The sequence below is a fragment of the Oncorhynchus masou genome, chromosome 31, assembly GCF_036934945.1.
Source record: "Oncorhynchus masou masou isolate Uvic2021 chromosome 31, UVic_Omas_1.1, whole genome shotgun sequence".
In the NCBI taxonomy this organism is placed as follows: Eukaryota; Metazoa; Chordata; class Actinopteri; order Salmoniformes; family Salmonidae; genus Oncorhynchus; species Oncorhynchus masou.
In genome coordinates this window covers 15,973,864-15,995,836 of record NC_088242.1, presented here as the reverse complement: position 1 = coordinate 15,995,836, position 21,973 = coordinate 15,973,864, and the positions used below count along the sequence as shown (strand labels likewise).

The 21,973-nt window shown below is 41.3% G+C and overlaps 1 protein-coding gene across 3 annotated transcripts in view; it reads left to right on the top strand.

Annotated features, from left to right (window-relative positions):
• Positions 1 to 21,719, top strand: part of LOC135523498 (thrombospondin-2-like) — a 36,002-nt gene extending 14,283 nt beyond the window's left edge. For 2 of the 3 annotated variants that reach the window (XM_064950209.1, XM_064950211.1), the window contains exons 9-24: positions 596 to 766; positions 5,992 to 6,168; positions 6,721 to 6,894; positions 7,439 to 7,566; positions 8,242 to 8,394; positions 10,715 to 10,933; positions 11,430 to 11,537; positions 12,356 to 12,515; positions 12,980 to 13,098; positions 13,381 to 13,615; positions 15,448 to 15,675; positions 16,149 to 16,420; positions 16,592 to 16,689; positions 17,982 to 18,121; positions 18,395 to 18,428; positions 19,032 to 21,719. In XM_064950209.1, the coding sequence (XP_064806281.1) occupies positions 596 to 766; positions 5,992 to 6,168; positions 6,721 to 6,894; positions 7,439 to 7,566; positions 8,242 to 8,394; positions 10,715 to 10,933; positions 11,430 to 11,537; positions 12,356 to 12,515; positions 12,980 to 13,098; positions 13,381 to 13,615; positions 15,448 to 15,675; positions 16,149 to 16,420; positions 16,592 to 16,689; positions 17,982 to 18,121; positions 18,395 to 18,428; positions 19,032 to 19,035 (2,420 nt within the window). In that variant the 3' untranslated portion in view covers positions 19,036 to 21,719. The remainder of the gene's footprint in view (positions 1 to 595; positions 767 to 5,991; positions 6,169 to 6,720; positions 6,895 to 7,438; positions 7,567 to 8,241; positions 8,395 to 10,714; positions 10,934 to 11,429; positions 11,538 to 12,355; positions 12,516 to 12,979; positions 13,099 to 13,380; positions 13,616 to 15,447; positions 15,676 to 16,148; positions 16,421 to 16,591; positions 16,690 to 17,981; positions 18,122 to 18,394; positions 18,429 to 19,031) is intronic. The other variant, XM_064950210.1, reaches the window with a different exon arrangement.
• The last annotated feature ends 254 nt before the right edge of the window (positions 21,720 to 21,973 follow it).

Here is a 21,973-nt window from a genome sequence, read left to right as displayed (position 1 = left end):
TTGCTTCATTTCACATTTGGCTGAAGTCCTTTCTAGATACAACGCCTCCGATGCCAGATCTGAGTACTGGAGAAACAACGTTACCATGCATATGATGCTTTAATAATATAGCAGTGTTATTGTTGTAAACCGGATGGTCTGTAAAGGGACGACCACTTGTTTTATGGTGAAACCAGTGGTACTACAGGCTGCAATGCTTTCATACTCTGAAATGGTCACTGTGGACTTAGAACCATGATATAAAACCTACAAATCAAAGCAGACTGCTGGCCAGAGCTTTGTTTCTCTGCAGCTTTTGAATCCGTTCCAAGCTCAAACAATGCGATAGACTGTAGAGGAGAGGGTGTGGTGGGGAAAAGATGCAATAATACGATGAGTTGACTTCATTTTAGAAAGATTAGCACGTTTATTTTGACGTTTCCATTTATTAGACATTTTATTGAATTGGGGGGAAAAAGATCACCTGACAGCTTATTTTGTAATAAAAAATATTTTAAAAAATAAAGCCTTTTTCCAAGGAAGCGGATTTTCAATATCAGAGCCAGAATAAAACATGATTTGTCAATAACCCCTTGTGTGTTTCTGTTTCCTCCAGCTAAGGACAGTGAGGACGGCTGGTCCCCCTGGTCGGAGTGGACAGAGTGTACTGTCACCTGTGGGACAGGTACTCAACAGAGGGGACGCTCATGTGATGCCACCAGTAACACCTGCTCTGGACCATCCATCCAGACCAGGAAATGCAGCCTGGGAAAATGTGACAGCCGAGGTGAGTCTCAACGTCTCTGCTGCAGTCCACTTTGTGTGAACCTACCTTGTTGTTTGCTGAACTCTGTTGATTAGACACTATTGGTTTTCTTGTTTTATTGTAATGTGTGTTGTGATTTTAAATGCACTTTAAATCAAGTTTGATTTGACTTGATTTGATTAGACCAACAAAGGACCTATGGGTGAGCACGATGGTATCTCTGCTTGCTCCCAACTCATACCATTACCACTAAGTTAGAGTAGTTTTAGTACAAACCAAAACAGCATCATAATATGTTTACAGACAGGAAATAGGTGATGGGCCATAGCAAGCTATCCGCTTTAGATTTCGACGAGTGAGGAGCGATCTCTGACGGGGCAGGAGCTGTTTTTTAAATTATATTTATTTCTTCTTAACACAGTTCTATTTTTGTTGTCAATTCTTGCATATTTTATTCTAAATACTTACTATTATGTTCGCTAGCTGGACACACTAACGCAGCAGAGTGCTAATCTGTAAACCAATCACAACTCGTGTACTATCCATGGTATTATCTCTGCTAATCACATCTGCCAATCACGTTATCCGTATCTAACGTAGTAAAAAGCTGGTGACATCTAGAGAGAGATCGCCATCCAACAAACTGCTATCAGGTGAAGTATTTTTATTTTATTTGTACTTATTTAGTTAGAGAAACGTGATACCATCAATGCAAGCTGTAAAATGACTACCAACTTAGAACACAGCAACCTTAGTAATCTAGCTAGCTTGCTAGTTAGCTACATTAGCTAGTTACAACAAGTATATATGTTTCTAGCTAGCAGGAGCAGATTGCTTTATCACTAGCTAGCATGTCATTCCGCAATCAGTTTATTCCCAGTAATAATTGAAGACTACAAAAATCTATAGGACAAGTATTGAAATCTAATACAGTCATCAAGGCATGACCCACTCATTTCATTCATACTGACAAATAAGAAATGTCACATTATCCTTGTCAATAGTTGGAGTAGGATGATTGCAGAGCACCCTTCCTCAGACTGTCAGTAAGTTCATTTTCTAGCTCACAAACTACATTTCTTTACTGTGATGTCTCTCACGTTTGTCTCACATGATCTATTCAGCTCTCCTGTGTCCTGCTCTTAGAGATCGATCAAGTGCTATTCACCAAGCATTGGCTGATTCACTCACCTATGAGGAGAACCATCATACTGCACTTTGAACCAGCTGTTTGAACACTATTTAGGCATTGGGATCGCATATGCATTTGCCTGTTTTATCTTACACAGTCTAGTGCATTTTAGAGTTGAAGAACACCCACTACAGATACACGTGCTTGTTTGAGCATCTCAAAGACTAAATTCAATGTAGAATCAGTTTAAGAGGTGAAGAACAGATCATTTTACTATTGTACCATGCAGTGGGGAGAATTCTATTGTCCCAGTCAGGAGCCCAGGCTTTTGACATAGATGGTAGACTTCTCGTCTCTGGACCACACAAGCTTTAGATTGCATTCTGCTAAGGCACTTGTCTCTCTCTACAGCTGTCAGCTACAGTACATATGGTGACCAGGGTGTGATCCTTTCGATACGCCTAGAGGATCTGGGCACACAAATACTCCTAGAGAGAAAGGGGAATACTGAATCATGTGTTGATGACAGTTCTACAGTGTCCATCAGAGATCCAGGCTATTGGCTTAGAGAGTAAAGGACTGCAACATTGTAGGATTGTGCCCTTCACGGTACTTGATATACATTGATTGGTAGGTAACACATATTTAGACACTTCAAATACTGCCTGAGACACCTTTGCTATTTGTCTCCATACTCAATAAATGGTGAAACACTATTTGTTGATTGTGTTCTTTGTTCGAATGTATATGCATGAAACGTACATGATGGAAAATATACAGTTGAAGTCGGAAGTTTACATACACCTTAGTCAAATACATTTAAACTGAGTTTTTCACAATTCTTGACATTTAATCCTTGTAAAAATGTCCCGTCTTAGGTCAGTTAGGATCACCACTTTATTTTAAGAATGTGAAATGTCAGAATAATAGTAGAGTAGAATGATTTATTTAAGCTTTTATTTCTTTCATCACATTCCCAGTGGGTCAGAAGTTTACATACACTCAATTAGTATTTGGTAGCATTGCCTTTAAATTGTTTAACTTGGGTCAAACGTTTCGGGTAGCCTTCCACAAGCTTCCCATAATAAATTGGGTGAATTTTGGCCCACTCCTCCTGACAGAGCTAGTGTAACTGAGTCAGGTTTGTAGGCCTCCTTGCTCGCACACGCTTTTTCAGTTCTGCCAACACATTTTCTATAGGATTCTGGTCAGGGCTTTGTGATGGCCACTCCAATACTTTGACTTTGTTGTCCTTAAGCCATTTTGCCACAACTTTGGAAGTATGCTTGGGTTCATTGTCCATTTGGAAGACCCATTCGTGACTTAACATCCTGACTGATTTAACATCCTGGCTGATGTCTTGAGATGTTGCTTCAATATATCTACATAATTTTCCACCCTCATGATGCCCTCTATTCTGTGAAGTGCACCAGTCCCTCCTTCAGCAAAGCACCCTCACAACATGATGCTGCCACCCCCATGCTTCACGGTTGGGATTGTGTTCTTCGGCTTGCAAGCCCAAACATAACAATGGTCATTATGACCTAACAGTTCTATTTTTGATTCATCAACCCAGAGGACATTTCTCCAAAAAGTACGATCTTTGTCCTCATGTGCAGTTGAAAACCGTAGTCTGGCTTTTTTATAGCTTGCCCCTGAGCAGTGGCTTCTTCGTTGCTGAGCGGCCTTTCAGGTTATGTCGATATAGGAATTGTTTACTGTGGATATAGATACTTTTTTGTACATGTTTCCTCCAGCATCTTCACAAGGTCCTTTGCTGTTGTTCTGGGATTGATTTGCACTTTTCACAGCAAAGTACGTTCATCTCTAGGAGACAGAATGCGTGTCCTTCCTGAGCGGTATGACAGCTGTGTGGTCCCATGGTGTTTATACTTGCGTACTATTGTTTGTACAAATGAATGTTGTACCTTCAGGCGTTTGGAAATTGCTCCCAAGGATGAACCAGACTTGTAGAGGTCTACAATTTCTTTTCTGAGGTCTTGGCTGATTCCTTTTGATTTTCCCATGATGTCAAGCAAAGAGGCACTGAGGTTGAAGGTAGGCCTTGAAATACATCCACAGGTACACCACCAATTGACTCAAATTATGTCAATTAGCCTATCAGAAGCTTCAAAAGTCATGACATAATTTTCTGGAATTTTCCAAGCTGTTGAAAGGCACAGTCAACTTAGTGTATGTAAACTTCTGACCCACTGGAATTGTGATACAGTGAATTATAAGTGAAATAATCTGTCTGTAAACAATTGTTGGAAAAATGACTTGTGTCATGCACAAAGTAGATGTCCTGACCGACTTACCAAAACAGTAGTTTGTTAACAAGAAATTTGTGGAGTGGTTGAAAAACAAGTTTTAAAGACTCAACCCTAAGTGCATGTAAACTTCTGTCTTCAACTGTATCTCACACTCAGTCATAGTTACTAAAATAATGATTTTGGCACCGTCAACTTTTAGAAGGTTAGTAGGAAATTGTATCCTTTAAACCACCTATATATACTCACATTCACTGAACATGTAGTATCTGAACCTCAAACATTCATTTCCCAACTGCTGCTCTTTATCCTTCTCCATATCTTATACTCCAATGCATCCAACATTATGCATGTCCACCATGGTATTGGGCAGCTGCTATTTGAGAAAGCAACTCTGGTTATTTAGAAAACTCTGGTCATCTTATTGCAGAGCGCATTGTGTTTTTAGAGAAGATTGTATTGCAATTTGTCCTATATGTGTAGGTTAATGCCCTATGTATTGGCTAATGTGCGTATGCAGTGGTTCCATTCTAGCATACGCAACACACACACCCACCCTTTTATTGGGGTTTCTATGTGAAGTATATGATTGAATGTTTCTCTAAGCCTGCAGCTAGTTACATTGAAATTAGACACATAATCGTGCCAAAGCATGGTTCAAAAAATGTGTTCACTGACAGAGAGATACTAATGATACACAAAAATGGTTATTTACTGTAACATTGGCTAGCTTTCAATAAATTGGCTTAATGGTCAACAGAGTTACCTCTTCATACAATCAAGACAATTCGTATTGCATGCTGCATATTTCAAGGGCACTCGAAAACACATATTATCTTATTTCAGTCTTTGGAATCTAGCTAGCTATATCTGTTCCTCTTCATCAGACAGCAGCTCATGTTTTCACAAGAGGCTGTGTTTACATCGTAGATAGAAGTTGGCTGCCTTCATCACCAGGGTTATGTACAGGAGGTCTGATTGGTTACAAATTTAGCAGTTCTGCAAATCTGCCTGAGCAGATAGTGTTGAAATATATTTTTTATGAGAAATTGTGCAAGAATTGAAGGTGCCAACAAATGTTATAGTCATCATAAGAATGATGAATGATGACAGGGATCGATCAACTTCACCATTTTCAGCTTCGGGCCTCCACCTAAAATGTATTGCTACAACAACATAAAAACAATATTTTCCTGCAGTTGCTATGTGAGAGTGTGTGTGTGTGTGTGTGTGTGTGTGTGTGTGTGTGTGTGTGTGTGTGTGTGTGTGTGTGTGTGTGTGTGTGTGTGTGTGTGTGTGTGTGTGTGTGTGTGTGTGTGTGTGTGTGTGTGTGTGTGTGTGTGTGTGTGTGTGTGTGTGTGTGTGTGTGTGTGTGTGTGTGTGTGTGTGCACGTGAGTATGTATGTCAGTAGAAGCAGATGTGTAATGTTGGAACAGGAGACAGAGTGACTAAATAGAAATATAGAGGAGCACTGCTCTGCTGGGGTGGAGATGGCTGGACAGAGACCTCATCCCTCTCAACCCTGTGACTTGTCTTTGTTTGTCTCTCTCTCTCTCTCTGTCTGCCTGTCTGTCTGTCTGTCTGTCTGTCTGTCTGTCTGTCTGTCTGTCTGTCTGTCTGTCTGTCTGTCTGTCTGTCTGTCTGTCTGTCTGTCTGTCTGTTGTGGTAAATAGATCCCGTGCAGGGTTGTGGAGGGTGTATCCATCCCATTATCCCTAAAGGGTGTTCTACCCTGCACTGACTCACTAGTACCCAGTATACTGCAACCAAATTACCCAGCAATACATCTGAATATATTACACATGTATTTTCCCTATACTCTGACTTAACTGTGTGTGTTCAGTTCGTCAGAACGGTGGGTGGAGCCTGTGGTCTCCCTGGTCATCATGCTCAGTGACGTGTGGCGAGGGCCAGATCACCAGGATACGCCACTGCAACGCACCCACACCACAACTGGGGGGCAAGGACTGTGAGGGCCAGGGGAGAGATACACAGCGCTGTGAGGCCAAGCCCTGTCCCAGTGAGTATGGTGGTCCAAGCGGGACAACATAGACAATGTTGTCTTGGAAATCCTGCATCCATTTAGCTTTCTTTCAAATAATTTAGCTGTGCATTTATTGAGCTAGACTCTTTCTTTTGAAAGATATCAAATACTGTTTGAATCCAGTATAAAGTAGTTTGAACAAGTATTTTGGTCTGATTCATACCCACTTACTTGGATTTACAAACAGGGAGAAGTAGAAGGGTTTTACACCTCTACCCACTCGTATAGAAGGGGCAACGTTCACATGCTAACAGTGCTATGTGTCTGTCTATCATAAAACTGAGAGTGCACTGGGCATTACAGAATGGATGCAAAGTGGTTACATATTTCCTGTGTATGACTGTAGGCCTACAAGTACTACTGTAATTATTTGCTACACTTTCTTACAGTAAAGAGACTTGATAAGACAGTCATGTAAAGTTGTAAAACATCCTCTTGGACTCTTGGGAGACTAGCCCCCATTGTGATCTAAGAGATCAGCAAACATTGTGAGAATCTACTAACTGTTTATTTGTTGTCCATGTGCAGTTGATGGTGGTTGGGGACCGTGGTCGCCATGGGCGATCTGCTCGGCAACCTGTGGGGGTGGAGTTAAGGGTCGGACCCGTGTCTGTAACAGCCCCGAACCCCAGTACGGAGGAAAGAAGTGCCCTGGGGAGACCAACGACAGTGATGCCTGCAACAAACAAGAATGCCCTATCGGTGAGTGTGTGTGTTTGTGTGTCCCATTCAGCACCTCTGACCCAACACCTCGTCCCTTTCTCTCTTTCCCTTTGAGGCATGTTAACCTTCCCTCACTCCCTTTGAGTTATTCCAGTTGAGTTATTATTTCTAATTTCAACATTCCTGTGATAAGTGCTCTGAGAATGGCCTCCAGGCAAATTTTTGTCAAATATTTGTGCTGATAACAAAGTCTGGAAGGATGTGTTTTGCCTCTTTGTAGAATGCACATTGTGTTTGGTCAACACGCTTTGAAAGCACTGAAACCTGTTAACTTTGAGAGAAATGAAGAGAGCAACCTGAAGTGAACCACCTGAACAACCTGGGGAAGCTGAATGTCAATATTCTTAATAAACCAATAAACAAATGTCCAAATGTAGCTGCATTAGGCATGTCCTGGTTCTCTTCCTAACCAGTCGCCAACAAACTATGGAGAATTGCTTCCCTTCACACGTTTGCTTTACTTCTAACTATTTTCTAACTGTTAAAACTCTTTTCAAACCACTGCGTTATTGTTCCCTGTCAGACGGTTGTCTGTCTAACCCATGCTTCGGAGGAGTGGACTGTAACAGTGCCCCCGACGGATCCTGGGAGTGTGGTCCATGCCCTCTCGGTTTCCGCGGCAACGGAACCCACTGTGAAGACGTCAACGAGGTAATTTTGGGTTAAAGAAGCATGTTACACAAGTCAGATACTTGGTTAACCCACTAACTAATGGTTAACCCTAACCTTAACCTTAGCCCTAAATACATTTTCATCCCCAGGCTATGCCTAACCATTACCTTAGGATCTTCCTTTACTCATTCATATTCATGACCTATTGCCCTACTTAGAATCTACATTACATTTACATTTACATTTAAGTCATTTAGCAGACGCTCTTATCCGACTTACAAATTGGTGAATTCACCTTCTGACATCCAGTGGAACAGCCACTTTACAATAGTGCATCTAAATCATTAAGGGGGGGGGGGGTGAGAAGGATTACTTATCCTATCCTAGGTATTCCTTGAAGAGGTGGGGTTTCAGGTGTACATCTCATTCTGATCCTCTTCCTCCACAGTGTCACATGTTCCCTTATCGATCTAATTGATTTTATTATTGATCGATTGAATATCATCTATTCTGATCCTCTACCGCCACAGTGTCACATGTTCCCTGATCTATCTGATTGATTTCATTATTGATCGATTGAATATCATCTATTCTGATCCTCTTCCTCCTCATCGTGACATGGTCTCTGCTCTCTGATTGATCTGCTCCTCTTCCTCCTCATCGTGACATGGTCTCTGCTCTCTGATTGATTGATTTGATCCTCTTCCTCCTCAGTGTGACATGGTGTCTGACATATGCTTTAAAGCTGGTGGAGCATCGCGTTGCATCAACACAGACCCAGGGTTCCACTGTCTGTCCTGCCCACCCCGCTACAAGGGAACGCAGCCCTTCGGCATGGGGGTGGAAGCTGCCAAGAAGAACAAACAGGTACGTCTGTATCACTCAACATTGGTTTTAGGTCTAGTGTATTATTTAGACTGCATTTACACCGTTGCTGACAGGTGTATAAAATTGAGCACGCAGCCATCCAATTTCCATTAGATTGGCCTTACGGAAGAACTTAGTGACTTTCAACGTGGCACCGTCATGGCACCGTCATAGGATGCCACCTTTCAGTTCATCACATTTCTGTCCTGCTAGAGCTGCCCTGGTCAACTGTAAGTGTTGTTATTGTGAAGGGGAAACGTCTAGGAGCAACAATGGCTCAGCCACAAGGTGGTGGGCCACATAAGCTCACAGAATGGAACCGCCAAGTGCTAACGCGCTATAATACTTACTTGTCCTCGGTTGCAACAACCACTACCGAGTTTCAAACTGCCTTTGGAAGCAACATCAGCAGCAGAACTGTTCGTTGGGAGCTTCATGAAATGGGTCTCCATGGCCAAGCAGCTGCATACAAGCCTAAGATCACCATGCGCAATGCCAAGCTTCAGCTGGAGTGGTGTAAAGCTCACCGCCATTGGACTCTGGAGCAGTGGAAATACGTTCACGCTTCACCACCTGCAGTCCGAAGGACAAATCTGGGTTTGGTGGATGCCAGGAGAACACCACCTGCCCAAATGCATAGTGCCAACAGTAAAGGTTGGTAGAGGATGAATAATGGTCTGGGGCTGTTTGTCATAGTTCAGGACCATTAGTTCCAGTGAAGGGAAATATTAACTCTACAGTATACAATTACATTCTAGACGATTCTGTGCTTCCAACTTTGTGGCAACAGTTTGGGGAAGGCCCTTTCCTGTTTCAGCATGACAATGCACCTGTGCACAAAACGAGGAGAAATGGTTTTTCGAGATCGATGTGTAAGAACTTAACTGGCCTGTACAGAGCCATGACCTCAACCCCATCGAACACCTCGCCAACTGTGAGTCAGGCCTAATCGCCCATCATCAGTGATTTATTAGTGGCCCACATTTTTAGAATGAGTCTCCACTCTGCTGCAAGGGTGGACTCCACTATTCATGAACATAGCACACCTTGACCCTGTATAAGGAGAGAGAGAGGGAGAATGTTATGAAGCTGTAATATATATATATATATATATATATATATATATATATATATATATAATATATAATATATATATAGATATAGATATATATAGATGTATATATAATAGCAAATATCTGCTATACTTCTCTCTTCATACTTCACCTGTGCTTGGTGTTACAGTATGAATGGAGGTCTTAGATGGGATGAGAACTATGAAGTGATGTCTATGTCTCTCTGATGTTGTTGTTTGTGTTGTTATCTACATATCCACTCTAGCAACACATGTATTACTGTTTAATGCAGCTCTGTCATGTCAATAGCTATTTCCCAGTGGGCACACGCTGGTTGAATCAACGTTGTTTCTGAAATTACGTCGAACCAATGTGGAATAGACGTAGAATTGACAACATCTGTTGTGGCATACATACATTGTTTCTGCTTTGAAACCATGATAATTGAGTTCACACACAGATTTGTTGTTGGAAAGTTGAATCATCACTCCACTATCCAATAGACCTGGGTTCAAATACTATTTAAAATCATTTGCAATACTTTATCTGGACTTGATTGAGCTTGCCTGGCACAATGAAACCAATGGAATAGTAAAAAAAAAACTACAGGCTAAAGTATTTGAAAGATCTCAAATAGTATTTGAACCTAGATCTGCTGTTCTGCCCTAACATTGCGTAACAGACCTCGTGAATCATTGCTTTGTCACTGGCTTTTTAAAACTGTACTGGCTCTGATCTTAGGCCAACATCGTACAAATTGATTTGAGGAAAGGAGAAATGGGAATTGTCTCATTGCCTCATCTGTTTCCCAGAGCTGATGAAAAAAAGAGAGGCCTTGTTATTGGTCACGTTGTAACGTTGCACCATATGAGGTCACGGAGTGGCATCCAATCACTTCCTAACGATGGACATCTGTAGCAATAGAGATACGACAGTGTTGTCTTTGATTCTCTTGCCGTAGCTACATAAAACACTGTAGCAGAATCCACAGGGTTCATGGCAGAGCAGGGGACATGACAGAACATAACATGACATCTGAGAATACACTTCACCCCAAGAAATATCATGCTCATGCACTGTCCTCTCCTGTACAACCCCAGACAGTTTGACTTGATGCTCTCTCTCTCCTCAGGACAACTGTCCTCTCCTGGACAACGTCAGAGAGTTTGACTTGATGCTCTCTCTCTCTCTCTCTCTCTCTCTCTCTCTCTCTCTCTCTCTCTCTCTCTCTCTCTCTCCCCCCCCAGGTCTGCGAGCCAGAGAACCCCTGCAAAGACAAGACCCACAACTGTCACCGGTCCTCAGAGTGTATCTACATCAGCCACTTTAGTGAACCCATGTACAAATGTGAGTGCAGGATCGGCTACGCTGGTGATGGCTTCATCTGTGGAGAGGACTCAGACCTCGATGGATGGCCTAATCAGAACCTGGTGTGTGGGGCCAACGCCACCTATCACTGCAAAAAGGTAACAGACACTAACTTTATGTTCTCTGTGGGCCACTTTCCTGGATCCAGAGTAAGCCTAGTCTCTAGTCCCCATTTAAATATGCACTCTTGAACTTTTGTATAATTTCAGCCAGTAGTTTTGTAAGTGGTGCCCACGAGCCAAAACTGGTCCTTATTTTTGTGCTCTACGTCATCCATTTGGTGTGATATGTTACCAATCCAATTCGTGCAATATGTTACACATTTCTTGTGCTTAAGATTGTGGAGTGCATTTTTAAGTCTAGACCTTCCTGGAATAAAAAGGAATTTCAATTGAGATTCTCAATTGAGCATACGCTTTAGTCCAGGACGAGGCTAAATCTTATTAAGTCCAGGAAACTGTCCTAATAACTTTTATCCTCAACAGACCTGCAGATTTTCCACATTTTCTAATCTTACAGTTTGACAAGCTTTGACATTTTTCTTCCTGTGGCTATTTCTAAAACTGTTTCCATTTATTTATCAATATTTAACAGGATAACTGCCCCAACCTGCCTAACTCTGGACAGGAAGATTTTGACAAAGATGGTCAGGGAGACGCTTGTGACCAGGATGATGACAACGATGGAATCGTGGATGAAAGAGTAAGATATCTTTTATAAGGCAAATGTGTTAAATGGATGATGGATGAAAAGATTCACTAACTCTTGCTACAGTCTTAGAAAAAAAGGTACAATCTAGAACCAAAAAGAGTTCTACCTGGAACCAAAATAGTTATCCTTTGGTGACAGCCAAAGAAATGTTTTGGAACCCTTTATTCTAAGAGTGTATGACAATGGAAGTTTGCTTCAAAGGTCAATGTTTGATTGTTAAAACCAACACATTTTTCTGCAAATGTCTTCATCAGGGCATTTAGATGAATTCAATAGGGAATCAAATGCCCTCTCCAAGAAAACGGACACTCTAATCATTCCCATTTCGCTGCTCTCTCTTTTCAGGACAACTGTCCTCTCCTGTACAACCCCAGACAGTATGACTTGATGCCCTCTCTCTCTCTCTCTCTCTCTCTCTCTCTCTCTCTCTCTCTCTCTCTCTCTCTCTCTCTCTCTCTCTCTCTCTCACTCTCTCCCCCTCTCCTCAGGACAACTGTCCTCTCCTCTACAATGCCAGAGAGTTTGACTTGATGCTCTCTCAGGACAACTGTCCTCTCTGGACAATGCCAGAGAGTTTCTCTCTCTCTCTCTCTCTCTCTCTCTCTCTCTCTCTCTCTCTCTCTCTCCCCCTCTCCTCAGGACAACTGTTCTCTCCTGTACAACGCAAGACAGTTTGACTTGATGCTCTCTCTCTCTCTCTCTCTCTCTCTCTCTCTCTCTCTCTCTCTCTCTCTCTCTCCTCAGGACAACTGTTCTCTCCTGTACAACGCCAGGCAGTTTGACTTGATGCTCTCTCTCTCTCTCCTCAGGACAACTGTCCTCTAATGTACAACCCCAGACAGTTTGACTTTGATAAGGATGATGTGGGAGATCGTTGTGACAACTGCCCCTACGAACACAACCCTGCCCAGATCGACACCGACCACAATGGGGAAGGTGACGCCTGTGCTATCGACATTGATGGAGATGGTACTAGCCTTTTCTTACCATGCTACTAAACATGATACTTTGCTGTATTATAATGATATTAAGTGAGAACAGGGAAAGGCTCCTTCAACTCTTATAACTTTTATATTCCGTGTAATATATTATTTAAAAGTCATTAATTTGTATTGCTATTGACAGTAGTTGGCTCTGAACTAGTCATGACATTTAAAAAAAAATCTTAATGGATACTCAGAAAATATTTCATGGATTATTGCAGGATAGTAAATCATGCAAAGGAATGACCAGCTGGCACGGTTTTGCGATGAATCTTTCCGCCCTCAACTATGAAGTGATTGATTAGTATTAGCTACTTCTATGGCACGGAACGCGAAATGCCACATGCAAGAACAGGCACGCAAATATCTAGGATTATGACTACAGATATGTCCTGCACACATGATATTACCGCTGCATGTTGTTTAATGTCCATTTCCCTATTCCTTTAGAAATCCTAAACGAGCAAGACAACTGCCCGTACTTGTACAACAATGACCAGAAGGACACTGACATGGATGGAGTCGGTGACCAGTGTGACAACTGTCCTCTGCTACACAACCCTGACCAGGTGGGAATAAAGAACAGTCACTTTGCCTTTTGTGTAATTACAAAAAGGACATCATCGCTATCAGGGTTGCAAAATTCCAGAAACGCTCCACAAATTCACAGGATTTCTAGACATTCCCAGTTGGAGGATTTGGATGACCCTTCTTATTCCTCACTCTGGGAATCTTGCAACCGGGATTTCTGGAAAACATTTGGAAAAGTTCTGGAAAATGTTAGATTTTTTTTTTTATCATGCTGGCCACTGTAACACTCCTGTCCTCTCCTGTCCTCTCCTCTTTAACAGGCTGACACAGACAATGACCTTGTAGGAGACCAGTGTGACAACAACCAGGACATCGATGAAGACGGTCACCAGAACAACCTGGACAACTGTCCTTACGTCGCCAACTCCAACCAGGCTGACCACGATAAGGACGGCAAGGGGGACGCCTGTGACTTCGACGATGACAATGACGGTATCCCTGACGATAGGGACAACTGTAGATTGACACCCAATAAAGATCAACTGGACTCTGATGGTAAGGGGGACAACACACACACAGACAAACACACCCTGGATCAGCATGTTGAATACCCTCATGCCCGTGAAGAATGCTGTAACTGTAGCTGCCTGTAGCTGCCTGAGGAAGAATTAGTATCCAGTAGGTTGATTTGTGACTTCTGTAATAGCCCTATATACACTACCATAGATACTATCAAACATCACACAGAGGATTGCTTGTGATACAGGAATCTTCCGTTGAGACGTCCCTGCACCTGTCCACCCTCCTTTTTACACTAATCTTTATGGATATAGGTCAACATGCCATGTCCCATTGTCCTGTAAACTATAGCTACTACTATAACAGCGGTTGTGTATGATATAGGAATAGCGTTTTTCTGCATCTGCCCACCACAAAAAACATGGGGTGCCTTTTACCTCTTAACCACCTTTTCATTCATATATTTACCGTTCAATATGTCTTGTTCCATTTCCCTCTCTCTCTCTACAAAATGAGAAGTATGGTGGGCGGTTTAGAAGTAGTGTACACACATCCAGGAACTTGCAGGTGTAGGGTACAAAAATTCAACTGATGATAGAAATATAGATATCTGTACACTGTTGAATTGTTGAATGCTCCCTCAGTTTTATTGTGGTGCAAGTATGGTGGGTCAGACATTAAGGAGTTAACAAAAAGGGGTATTTCTGGGTTAGGGTTGATGACGTCATTAGCATGGGACTTTATCGTGCGGGAACCCATGAGGGAATCATCCTCCAGCCACCCAGCCGCCAGGCCATGAAGTTTTATTTCCGAAGGGGGCATCTGTGCTAATCCACAGTGCCCAATTTCAATTTCATCATGCAGAGTTACCTGACGTTTGTGTAACTGGCTTTAACTAGAAGCAGGCTGTGTGGAGACTGGGAGAGGTAGGGAAGACAGAGGGAGAGAGAGAGAGGGAGAGGGAACTAGAGAGCGAAAGAGAGAGCGATGGAGAAAGAGAGAGGGAGAAAGAGAATGAGATACTTCTCAAAGACAAACCCTAGAGCCAGATCCCTTAACCCTCTTAACACCTCATCAGAAGGTGTTTATTTGATAGAATCAAGTCAGCTTCCTGTGCAATTACAGAAGAGTAGAGGAGAAAGTGGAGAAAACAGGCTTTACAGCTCGCTGGCAACTTCCCTTTGCTCTGTATTATGAGTCTGTTTCTAATAGACTATGGCCTCTGAGATAGTTACATGTTTCAGTAGAAGTTGTCACGGCATGCAGATGGCTGAGACTCCTTATTGGACTTGGCGGACATATTAAAATCTACAGGAATTGCAATTCTTGCGATTCTTTTTATGAAATGTTGGTAGAGCGAGTGAAACGTCTGCCTTTCCTGTGGTAGGAATGTTGCAACATTATTGCTAGTGTGAAGGGAGTTATATAGGCCTACTGTAGTCGCCATGGATAGTTTTCACCAATCGTTCCATTAAAAAGGAATAGGAGAGCAACAAATATATATTTTGAATTCATGGTGCTCTTTTATTCATTCAAAAGTGGTGGCACAGTGGTCTAAGTGTGAAACGTGGTCTAAGGCACTGTGGTCTAAGGCACTGCATCGCAGTGCTTGAGGCATCACTACAGACACCCTGGTTCGAATCCAGGCTGTATTCCAACTGGCCGTGATTGAGTGTCCCATAGGGAGGTGTACAATTGGCCCATCGTCTTCCGGGTTTGGCCGGTGTAGGCCGTCATTGTAAATAAAAATTTGTTCTTAACTGACTTGCCTGGTCAAATAAATAAAAATAAAGACCATAGTCTCTGTCAAAGTTCTCACAATAGGCCTCTGTATTTTAACCCAGCATCTTCCATTCTTCTATCAACAGGCGACGGTAGAGGCGACGCCTGCAAAGACGACTTTGACAACGACAACATCCCGGACTTCCTTGACGTGTGTCCTGAGAACAATGCCGTCAGCGTCACAAACTTCCGGAAGTTTCAGATGGTGCACCTGGACCCCAAGGGAACAGCGCAGATCGACCCCAACTGGGTGGTTAGACATCAGGGCAAGGAGCTGGTACAGACCGTCAACTCTGACCCTGGCATCGCTGTTGGTGAGTAGGATATAACCTCAATATGTAGTCCCTATACTGCCGTAAAAGAGAGAGAAATATTAGCGATAGATTAAAGATATTTAATTCACTACAGTTTAGAGATGTGCAGAATGTCAACTCTGACCCTGTCAACGCAGTGGGTGAGTAGAGCAGGACAACCTTACCTCAGATACTTTCATATATTCCCTTGTAGGGTAGCAAAATTCAATAAACTTTCCCTTTTGCCAGATTTTTCAGAAATCCCAGATTCCCTCCCAGCTTATTCCCTCCTGATTCCAGGAATCCACAATATGGATTTCAGGACATTTGCAACCCTATACAGTTGTATGATAATTTAGATCTGATATGTTACCATATGCAAGATGTCCAACTATTTCTATGATCTATAAATATCAAGAGGAGCAGAAGTATTATTCAAATGTGTGTCCCACCAACCACCCTAGGTGTTCACTTTTTCTGTTCCACCGTCCTAGGCTTTGATGAGTTCAACGCGGTGGACTTCAGTGGTACGTTCTACGTGAACACGGACCGGGATGACGACTATGCTGGCTTTGTGTTCGGTTACCAGTCGAGCGGCCGCTTCTACGTGGTGATGTGGAAGCAGATCACTCAGACCTACTGGGAAGACAAACCCTCCAAGGCCTTTGGTATCTCTGGTGTCTCTCTCAAGGTGGTCAACTCAACTACGGGCACAGGGGAGAACCTGAGAAACGCCCTGTGGCACACAGGCAACACAAAAAATCAGGTATGCTAAGATCCAATATATAATTTCGTAGAGACAAAAAAATCATATGGTTTCTCTGGTTTAGCCACACCCTCTATTAAGCAATCTTTCAAGCAGCCAGTCGAATTTATAAAGTTATCATAAATCATAGATCTTCAATAATTAAATGGTTTCCTTATCTGTTGTCCACAGGTGCGCACTCTGTGGCACGACCCAAAGAACATTGGCTGGAAGGATTACACAGCCTACAGGTGGCACCTCATCCACAGACCCAAGACTGGATTCATCAGGTGAGCAGGTCGAGCCTAATGCTTAGGCTTTAGCTCAGTGGGCTAACACAGCCTCGTGGTATGTAGGAGACCCGGGATTGAATCCAGCCAATCACACCCATCGCACTTTCCTCAGTAACAGTCTGAAAATACTTTTTATGATAATATACTATAGGTTAACCTCTAGTGACACCCCATCCCGTGAACGGGGCAGTTGTCATCATCTGACGCTAATTAGCATAACGCAACAGACATAAATCTTCCTAGAAAATCTTCCTATTCATGAAAATCACAAGTGAAATATATTGGAACACTGCTTAGCCTTTTGTTAATCACCCTGTCATCTCAGATTTTCAAAATATGCTTTACAGCCAAAGCTAGACAAGCATTTGTGTAAGTTTATCGATAGCCTAGAAAAGCATTATGCCTTGCTAGCAGCAGGCAACCTTGTCACAAAAATCAGAAAAGCAATCAAATTAAATCGTTTACCTTTGATGAACTTCAGATGTTTTCACTCACAAGACTCCAAAGTTCATTTTTTCCCAAAATATTATTTTTGTAGGCGAAATAGCTCCGTTTGTTCTTCACGTTTGGCTGAAAAATCGACCGGAAATTGCGGTCATGACAACACCGAAAAATATTCCAAATTAGGTCCATAATATCGACAGAAACATGGCAAATGTTGTTTAGAATCAATCCTCAAGATGTTTTTCAAATATCTATTCGATAATATATCCACCGGGAGAATTGGTTTCTCAGTAGAAGCGATTGGAATAATGGCTACCTCTGTACTTTACTCAAGATTTTCTCCGGGAGCATCATGTGACCACTTGCGCAATGTAGCCCCCTACGGGTATTCTTCAACATAAATGCGTAAAACTACGTCACAATGCTGTAGTCACCTTGGGGAATACGTAGAAAGCGTAAGCTGGTTCATAGCACATTCACAGCTCAATGGGGACTCATTGGCACGCAGCGCTTTCAAAATATGGGGCACTTCCGGATTGGATTTTTCTCAGGCTTTCGCCTGCAACATCAGTTCTGTTATACTCACAGACAATATCTTTACAGTTTTGGAAACGTTAGAGTGTTTTATATCCAAAGCTTTCAATCATATGCATATTCTAGCATCTTGTCCAGACAAAATATACGTGTTTTCTTTTCAAAAATGAAAATACTGCCCCTAGAGTCGCAACAGGTTAAGCTGTTAACCAGGGTGTTTTGTCCATAGTGTGCTTTGTCCAAATGTACAGTACTCCAGCACTCCACTCAGTTTCAATCATTCATGTATTGTCTTGTTGTGTTTTTGGTAGGGTTGTGGTCTATGAAGGGAAACAGATCTTGGCAGACTCGGGACCAGTGTACGACAAGACGTTTGCTGGAGGACGGTTAGGCCTGTTTGTCTTCTCCCAGGAACTGGTCTTCTTCTCTGATCTCAAATATGAGTGTAGAGGTGAGTCATGTAGTTAGCAACACCATTCTAGCCAGGTTCCAGATCTGTTTGTGCTGTCTTGCTAACTCCTATGGTGTCACGCCAATGACCATAGGAGTTGGCAAGATGGCACAAACAGATCTGGGACCAGGATGGTACAGTTGTGAATGGTTTGTGAAAAGAATGGTTGGTTGGTAATTGTGGAAGAGATCTCTCCTATTTGGGAGACAAAATGCAGATGAAGGGGTAAAAAAAAGTGTTTTTAAAACCTTCCAAATCTTTTCCAATACTCAGATAAGCTGGAGTTTCCAACTGTGTTGTCCATCAGGTAACAATCATAAAGGTGTATCTGTTTTGTGTCGGCTGTATAAAAATCACAAAAAAAAACAGAAGTCACGCTTTTGTTTCTGCTGTAACGCTGAAGTTCGGCTATATGGATGTAATAGAGCCCTTTGACTATGTTGTGTGCATACTGTATGTGTGTGGTTCAGATTTTTCGGTGTGTGTGTGTGTGTGTGTGTGTGTGTGTGTGTGTGTGTGTGTGTGTGTGTGTGTGTGTGTGTGTGTGTGTGTGTGTGTGTGTGTGTGTGTGTGTGTGTGTGTGTGTGTGTGTGTGACACTGTGTGTGTGACACTGTGTGACACTGTGTGACACTGTGTGAGAGGTCTGGTGTGTGGTCTTAAAGGGTTTCAGGTGCTACTTTGATCTCAAATACGAGAATATTGCTTGTTCACGCTTTACTGTATGATACACACAATGCTCCACCGGTTGCTGTATTGTTGGCTATATTTCCATACCATATTGTGTATGTATACGGCTGTATAGATTACTCTATATACTGTATGACTCTGGATATGCTGTTATTCCTTAGCTTTTTTGTTATAAATGTGCTTAGAATAAATAATCATACATTTTCTCCTATTTTCACTAGATAACTGAACAGCGTTGGATGTGAAAACTTCAAATGGCTTAAAGACACTAAACCTCATAACCTGATCATCAGCCTTTTGCTGATTCGTTCGTCATTTCAACCAATGAAATGGAGCTTCAGCTTCGCCCCACCAAAGTATTTTTGCCTCTAACTTTCCATTGAAGAGGCAGCCGAGGCCTTTTCCAGTTTTTCTGAGTGCCTTATGTGAAAAGACATATCCTTGAGAAATGAAAACCGATGACAAATGAAAAAGGCCTTGTGGACAAATGAAAAAGGTCTTAGCAATGATAAAAACTAAGTAACCGATGTTGACAACATATTATAGGGATTATTTGTACAACCACTTATGTGCTTTACTCCGATTTCTTCCAAACTTTTTACAGCTTTACATTAACAAAAGTAAATATAAAATTATTGTTACTCGATAAATATTGATATTGTTTGTGCAGGAAAAGAGATCAACTTGATGCTAAGTACAATGTACAATAAAGGCGTCTAGGTTGCTTAGCAACTAAAGGTCTCTGTATTGACCTCAGCAGTTTCAGCCCTGCAGTGAAAAATTGGATCAATTTTAATATTTACTGCCAAATATCCACCAAACTCTTAATCAATACCAAAGCACACTGATGTACGTCGCTAACTTGAACAAAGTTCTTATTTTTTGTATTGATTCTTATTCCACCCAGAATGCAGTTTTGTTAAAACGGTCTTCAGTTGCTCATTTAAAATGTTTGTCAAACTCTAAAAAGGTTGACCGTGAGACCGTCTTATAGCATTTTAAAGTACTTTGGGATGAAGATGTTTATACTAAGTTTGTATTATAATTTCTTCTGTAAATTATTATCAGTTTATGTCTTGCTGGTTTGTTTGTTTTGTTTGTTTGCTTTTTTTGTTAGAGATTGTAAATAATTTATTTATTTGTTTACACTGACGAAATTTCACAATTGAAGATTGTTGGATATCAACATAAAAATTTCTCAAACATCAAGTTAAAAATACACTATCACAAACGTTGTGTACTATGCAGTGTTATGCCATGTGTTATACTGAACAAAAATTTTAATAATAAAACAACATGCAACAATTTTATTGATTTTACTGAGTTACAGTTTATATGAGAAAATCAGTTAATTGAAATAAATTCACGAGGCCCTAATCTATGGATTTCACATGACTGGGAATACAGATATGTATCTGTTGGTCAAAGAAACCTTTAAAAAAATGGGCCTCACAGTGGGCCTCAGGATCTTGTCACAGTATCTTTGTGCATTCAAATTGCCATCGACAAAATGGTGTTCATTGTCCGTAGCTTATGCCTGCCTGTAACATAACCCCACCACCACAAGGCACTCTGTTCACAATGTTGGCATCAGCAAACCGCTCGCCCACACAACGCCATACACGTTGTCTGTGGTTGTGAGGCCGGTTTGACATACTGCCAAATTCTCTAAAATGACGTTGGAGGTGTCTTACGGTAGAGAAATGAACATTAAATTCTCTGGCAATAGCTCTGGTGGACATTTCTGCAGTCAGCATCCCAACTGCACATTCCCTCAAAAACTTGACACATCTGTGGCATTGTGTTGTGACAAAACTGGCCTTTTATTGTCCCCAGCACAAGTTGCATCTGTGTAATGAACATGCTGTTTAATCAGCTTCTTGATATGCCACACCTGTCAGGTGGATGGATTATCTCGGCATAGGAGAAATGCTCACTAACAGGGATATAAACAAATTCGTGCACACAATTTGAGAGAAATAAGCTTTTTGTGCATGTGAAAAGTTTCTGGGATCTTTTATTTCAGCTCATGAAACATGGGACCAACACTTTACATTTTGCGTTTATATTTTTGTTCAGTGTACTTGATGGATATGTTAGCCAAATGCTCAAGATAGGCCCTATAATCACTCAGATAAAATATACAAAACAATGCAGTGGTTTTAAGAGAAGATGTAGTAGCTATAGTTTGGGTTAGTTGTAACACTCTATTCCCATATCCCTCTAGCATACCCCTTACAATGAAGCAATAGGATATTGTGCATGCATTCTAAGTAGTATGCTAGTATGGACATTGGAACATAGCCTTAAGTGTTGAGGAAGTGAAGATGATGTAAGAGTGAAACATTGATGTAATGGTAAGAGTGTCATGTATGGGGTTAGATGTAGTAGTAGTACCTGTGAGAGAGCAACAGTGATTATTATGTTAACAGTTCACAGCATCCTTGACCTTGACAACTGATGGTCTGAGGTTTGAGTGTGTATGCCTGGTGTGACAAGGAGCATTTGACTTCATGTAAATGTAATGTGTTGTTCACAGATGGATGAGGAAAGAACTTTCTGCTTTGAATGAGTGAAATATGTAACCAGATGAAGGCCATTCTAGAATCTATCAAAAATCTAGTAAAAAGGATTCTTGTAACTTTTGGTTGACTTATATGGATCAAGGATATTTGCAATGTATAGCTTTTTGGTTGTTGTTTGTCTGTATAGCGTTAATTGTTGCCGGTTTTTGTTTTTTGTAGTTAGTAACTAGCTTAGTTGTATTTTGTGAGGGATTTTGCAATGCATAAATGTCAATTTTTCAGCTTTTCCTTTGTTGTTAGATCTACATTGTCTACAAACCATTTTTGTTAGTCTATCACTTAAAAGAAATGATCTTGTTTCATAAATAAATTGTTTGTACACCATCTCTTTTTCATTGAGATAATGACAATTATGGAAGAAAATGAAAACATGTTTTATATTTGACATTAAATCGATTAATTATTTAATGAAAAGATCAAATAATTTAAGTAGCATTAAGAGAAAATATAACAAAACAATATAGCCCCGATATATGAATCTAGCTTGAGATGAGATTGAAAACTTTAATTTCAAAGCTATTATGTAAACCATTTTCCAAACTTGGAACCTGTTAAGAGCTCTAAATGTGGCAGTCAAT